The sequence below is a fragment of the Chlamydomonas reinhardtii genome, chromosome 8 (assembly GCF_000002595.2).
Source record: "Chlamydomonas reinhardtii strain CC-503 cw92 mt+ chromosome 8, whole genome shotgun sequence".
In the NCBI taxonomy this organism is placed as follows: domain Eukaryota; kingdom Viridiplantae; phylum Chlorophyta; class Chlorophyceae; order Chlamydomonadales; family Chlamydomonadaceae; genus Chlamydomonas; species Chlamydomonas reinhardtii.
This window is the reverse complement of record NC_057011.1, coordinates 786,933-792,932: the sequence shown is the minus strand read 5'-3', so window position 1 is coordinate 792,932 and position 6,000 is coordinate 786,933. Positions and strand designations below refer to the sequence as shown.

General features: G+C 65.7%; 1 protein-coding gene across 1 annotated transcript in view; it reads right to left on the bottom strand.

Annotated features, from left to right (window-relative positions):
* CHLRE_08g360700v5 (uncharacterized protein) overlaps nucleotides 1-1,823 on the bottom strand; it is a 7,728-nt gene extending 5,905 nt beyond the window's left edge. Inside the window, exons 1-3 of the mRNA XM_043064809.1 lie at nucleotides 1,418-1,823; nucleotides 468-1,075; nucleotides 41-164 (exon numbers count right to left, since the gene is read on the bottom strand). Coding sequence (XP_042921810.1) covers nucleotides 41-164; nucleotides 468-1,075; nucleotides 1,418-1,729 — 1,044 coding nt within the window. The 5' untranslated portion in view covers nucleotides 1,730-1,823. The remainder of the gene's footprint in view (nucleotides 1-40; nucleotides 165-467; nucleotides 1,076-1,417) is intronic.
* Between the last annotated feature and the right edge of the window lie 4,177 nt (nucleotides 1,824-6,000).

Here is a 6,000-nt window from a genome sequence, read left to right as displayed (position 1 = left end):
CCCGCCTCCCCCTCCTGGCACCCCCCCCCCGCGCCCGCACCTGGTAGGTCCACAGCGCTGGCAGCCCCGACAGCGACAGCGCCTCCAGCGCCGGCAGCCCCGCCGCCGCCGCCAGCAGCAGCGCCGGCACCGCACACACGCCCTCCGCCTCCAGCACCCGGATGCTGCATGCATGGATGGAAGGACGGGCTCGTCGCGTGGCGGCGAGGAAGCTAAGCAGCAGCTGCGCAGCCGGCGGGGCCAAAGGTAGTTGGGTTGGGCCCGGCACACGCAGGAATACGTACGGCATGTTGAATGCGGCAGCCCGTGTGTGCCGTACAGCCATACGAACGGAATGCCACCGTGGGTTGCTATAGTGCTAGCGTCTGGAAACATGTAACATATGAAACCGGAGCGCAATTAGCAACACGAACCAGCACTTTCATTCCTGCACTTCAAGCCGACCGGAGACAGCCGCCTCCGCGCACCTGCTGGGTAGGCCACACGCCCACACCACCCGCTCCTCAGCCGCCGCCGGTTGCGCGTCGCCGCCGCCGCCGCCGCCGCCGCCGCTGCCGCTGCCGCCCCCGCTGCCGTGCCCATCATCACCGCCGCCTCCCGCGCTGCCGCCCTCTGTGCTACAGCCTCCGCCTACGCCTCCGCCCTGGCCGCTGCTGCTACAGCCGCCGCCGGCGTGGCCCAGCAGCAGCTCTCCAACCGCGTCCATACACCCCGGGCAGTCCCCTGGGTCATGCTGGGGGCTGAGAAGAGACAGCCGGAGCAGGCGGCCCCCGCCACTGCCACCACCACCACCACCACCACCATCAGCTCCGCCACCGCCACCACCGCCACCACCGCCACCGTCGCCATCCCTGCCTCCGCCCTCGACGCTGCCGCCGCCATCCGTACCGCCGGCGGCGGCGCCGCCGCTGGCGGCGTAACAGCCCGCCGCAGGCTGACCGTCCCTGCCACCGGCGGCGCCGCCGCCACCCCCGCCACCGCCGCTGCTACTGCCGCCGCCGCCGCTGCCGCCATCGCCCAGGGCTGCTAGGTGGCACTGCAGGGACTGGATGTGGGCGGTATCCCAAAGCCGGACCTGCGTGTCATTACGCATTATGACATGTCAGGATGGCTCGCACCTTTGCGAAGCCAATGCCATGCAACGCGCTTTCGGACCTTTCGGACCTTTAGCCTTGGATGTGGCTCGTAAAGAAGAATGTTCACACCAGCCGCAGCCGTACGCCGCTCAGCAGCGGCAGTACGGCAGCGCACGTGCCATGTGTGTACGAGCCCTGATTTGTGAGATCGCTGTGGTGCGTGCGCTGCTAGATTGGGAACCACGCGTGCGAAACACCCCCCCCACACCCCAGAGTCCCCGGCAGTCACGAGCATGCACACAGGCTGTTGAAGCGCCTTTCCATTCCTCCAAGGTGCGCACCTCGACCGCCGCGTGCTCGGCTGAGTTGAAGGCCGCTGCAAAGTCGCGGCACACACAGGGCAGCGACGCAAGTGCCTCCCGACGCTCCCGCGCTTCCGCTGCCTCCTCTGTCGCAGCCCGCCGGGAGTTGTCAGCGAGCCGATTCGGCAGCTCGTCTGGGGCTCCGACATGAGCAGTAGAGCTTCCATCGGGCGCACAATAGAGGTTCGGAACCACGTATTCTCGCAGGACGTCTAAAATGGGTCGCGAAAGCCAATTTTTAGAGTCATCTTCCTGGCACGGTCCCTGAATTCCGATATCTACGTCTTGCATATTCATCGGTAGCACGGCTCGTGCCTCCGCATTTGTTTGCCGCCCCCTCAACTCCTACGGGACCGAGCTAGCTACAGTTCTGTTGAGGTTTTTCTGCATAACGCGCCTAAATCGGGCTCTGTAAGCGACATTTCACATGTATGTGATTGACGAGTTGCGGGATGGGTGACGGGGCGCGCTGCTGGTGTCGCGGGGGCGGGGTTGCCGTGCGAGTCTGTGTGTTTTGTTGGCACGTGCAATTCGCGCTTCTGCACCCACCCTTCCATCCAGTCCCAAGCTTTACACCAGGTCACCGGTCTCTCAGTACACGTTCATGCATTGTGTGCGATTGCGAGGAAACGTAGCAGTCAGGCTCATCCCTGCCCGTCCCTGCGCGCGCCCACACGTACAGGCGGGGGCCTGTGTGTGCATGAGGTAAGCAGGCTCTGAGTCGCCCGCTTCTTGCCCCCGACTAAGTCTCAGCCGCCGGCTGGTTCTTAGCTCTGACTGATTTCTAGCCCGGCTCTCCCCGGCTTTCGCCGCCCCGATGAAAGCATTAAGCACAGCAGATTTCGTTACAGTGCTCTCCATGGGTGCGACATGCCCCCACGGTCCTAGTACGTAGGCAGGTATAGGGCCATCCGTGGCTCTCGCCAACGTGGCGCCGAGAAACACGCACCGGTTCTCCATGGCTTGGGCATATGACCGACTCCCCCTGCCGCCCCCTGCTTCCCCTTCTCCCCACACCACACCTCAGGCTCACCCCCACACGCCGAAGCAATGTGTTGAGTTTGCGACTAGATCAGACGACCACTCAGGACGGTGTATTGGGGCTCGCGCTGAGGCAGGATCCACCCATCTACCTCCCTACGCTAACGGACCTAGACCCACATACTGGCTATTGCGGCCCCCCTACCGACAAGTCCAGCACCGGCGGCGCTTGAAAAAGCCATCCCTCCATCCACCCACCTGCTGAGGGCCAGGGCGGGTGCGGGTGCGGGTGCGGGTGCGGGTGCGGGTGCGGGTGCGGGTGCGGGTGCGGGTGCGGGTGCGGGTGCGGGTGCGGGTGCGGGTGCGGGTGCGGGTGCGGGTGCGGGTGCGGGTGCGGGTGCGGGTGCGGGTGCGGGTGCGGGTGCGGGTGCGGGTGCGGGTGCGGGTGCGGGTGCGGGTGCGGGTGCGGGTGCGGGTGCGGGTGCGGGTGCGGGTGCGGGTGCGGGTGCGGGTGCGGGTGCGGGTGCGGGTGCGGGTGCGGGTGCGGGTGCGGGTGCGGGTGTGGGGGCAGTGGCAGAGGTGGAGCCGTGTACGGGGGTGTGGTGGGGCTTACGGAGGCCGAGGAGGCCAGGTGCACCTCATATAAACCCACCCTGCTGCAACCCTCCCAACCCCCATCCCCCCCCCCCCGCTACGACTTCACTTCGTAAACACGAAGCACGAAAACCACCCAACCACCCTATCGCGGCCTCGGAGCTGCGATCAAGTAGAAGCTCGCTGCGATTATTACGCAGCACGTCACGCAGGTCGATGGCGTCCCACAGCATCGATCCCAATGACCCGTGCGGACACGTGGACCAGCCGGAGGAGAACTTCGGCCAGCAGCTGGCAGACGACATGGAGGAGCGCGTGGGGGACCTTGTAGTGGAGCGCGTGGCGGCACGCGTGGCGGACACCTCTGGCCGCGGTCACCGTTTGCATCTGAGTCACCCCCATGATCCCCCCCACACACAAAGCACGCACCTGCGGGTTCTCGGGTGTGACCTCGGTCGGTCGTGAGGATGCGGCCGGGGAAGCGCTCAAGCAGGTGGTCGTCAGCGCCTGAGGGGGCAGGGCGGGTGGACACAGAGCGGGAGAGGAAGGGGTTGGGATGGGTGCTCAGGAGGGGGCTTGGGTGCGTGTGTGTGTACGTGTTGCTTGCACACGACATCTCCCAACCTCTGACCTCAGCAGACCTGGTCTGCACGCGCCCCTGGATGGCAGGTCACGCGGCAGGTCGTTGGCGCTGTCGCAGTGTAGGCCGTCATAGCAGAAAGCAGGCAGCGGGGAGCGGAGTGAAGGGAAACTATTGCCGGCGTGCGGGCAGGGGTTCCTGATGATGGCTAATAAATGACCGCCCTCCATGGTTGCGATGTGATTCCTGCCTGCCCTGCGTCCGTCCCTTGCGAGGTACGGTACTGCCCCAGTGCCCAGCACTGGCGCACGGCGCACGGCGCACGGCAGCAGCCCCTCGGGCCAATGCCGCCCAACGCTCATCCCAAGACAACGACTTGCAGCAATCGTTGGTGCGCGTGCACCGAGACCGATGATGGCCCCAGCCTGCGGGACAAGCGTGAGTCTGGAAGTACCCCGGCGGGGGCGGGGGCGGGGCAAAACCCCAAACCCAACGTCGCAGCGGCTGTCCTAGCGCAGGCTCCGAAATGTCGCTCGACCCAAGTCGATATGATCCCCCCCCCCGCCACCGCCACCGGCCAAGGGTCCGCAATGTCGCTGGACCCGAGTGGAGATGATATGTGCGTTGGCAACGCCACCCGAAGACCAAGCGAGACAGCAACCAGCCCGCAGGTGCGATTACCGGAATCGCCAGAAATACCACCCGCGGGCTGGTCGCCGTCTCGCTCGGTCGCCGGTTGGTGTTGTCAACGCACATATCATCTCCACTCGGGTCGAGCGACATTGCGGAGCCGGTGGCGGTGGCGGTCCCAGTTCCGCGGGGGGGGGGGTCTGCTGGGTCGTCGGGCAACAGCTCGCAAGGCGGCTGGGGACGGCGGACGCCGGGTCACCGGGCGGCAGGAGCTCGGCAGGGGTTGCAGCCGGGAAGGGGGCTGACGGCATCGGGAGTTTTTTTCGATTGGGCGGGGGGCAAGCTGCAGCCGGCGACAGATCTGTCATTCTAGAATGAAGAACCGCGCCACGCCATCGTTCCGCGTTCTGCTGGCCGCACCCGAAGCCGGCGGCACCTCCAGCGCGCAATCCACCAACGTCCTTACTCGCCTTTCTCTCCAGGGGGAGGGTTTCAGGGAAGAGCTACTTATGTTGGAACTCTTGAGAGCAGCCTTCAACCGTTCCCGTTCTAGGACTGTCCCGTGGGTCCAGTCGCAATCGGCGTCAGACGTGGGCAGAAGCCCCAACACCAGCCCTGCGCGGCTGCGCCCCAGCACTTTCATACTTGCAAGTAGGCGCCCTCTTGCCACACGCACTGTAACGACGGGAAAAGGCCTTTCGATGAGTTGTCAGGAACGGGAAGTTACACGCACCCACTCCCCGCCGGCCCCCTGCCCCCTGCTGCTGCTGCCCCCTGCGGCCCTGTTGCAGCGGTGCAGCCGTACATACGGCAGCCGTGAGGACGACATGCGGCGGCTCGCTCGTGGACCGCGCGCACCTGGGAGGAAGGCAGGAGTGGCCGCGCTGTGGCGGGCGAGGGATGCGAGGAAGGATGTCCGCATCCGTCGAAGTTAATGTAAGAGTAATACGCTCGAGGAAGCTCCGCTAGAAGACTAAGGTTGCAAATCAAAATTTACGCACACATCGATTCAGGCACCCGGGGCACGCGTGTCGTGTTCGCCCCGGGTTCCCCCCGGATTTCGCCGCCCAGCGTATAGCGTAATACGGTATGCAGCGTATTTAAACGTACTGTATGCGGAATCCCAGTACGCTCTATTAATACGCGTACTATAGAGGACTCTACAACTTCATGTTCGCTTGTGTGTGTTGCGTTTTTTCAAGCACGAGGGTGACGTACTAGGCAACCCTGGGTAGATCGGTCGACTGGTGCATGCCGCCCTACCATGCCATACCGCGCCCCTTGCCTGCTCCTTGCCGGTGCCATGTCCCCTGACACCGTATTTCATCGGGCTTGGGCATATGATCCCCTCCCCCTGCCGCCCCCTGCTTCCCCTTCTCCCCACACCACATGTCTGACTCATCCCCTCCGCCCCTCCCCCCGTCGTCTTGTTGCGCGGTGGACGGCAACAGTCTGTGCGAGTACGACGGCTGAGGCCCCGACTACAACGGAGGAATCTACCACGAGGTTCGTGGGTGCGGGTGCGTGGGTGCGGGTGCGGGTGCGGGTGCGGGTGCGGGTGCGGGTGCGGGTGCGGGTGCGGGTGCGGGTGCGGGTGCGGGTGCGGGTGCGGGTGCGGGTGCGGGTGCGGGTGCGGGTGCGGGTGCGGGTGCGGGTGCGCGGGTGCGTGGGTGCCTGTGCGTGTGCGTGGGTGCGTGTGCGTGTGCGTGGGTGCGTGTGCGTGTGCGTGTGCGTGTGCGTGTGCGTGTGCGTGTGCGGGTGCGTGTGCGTGTGCGTG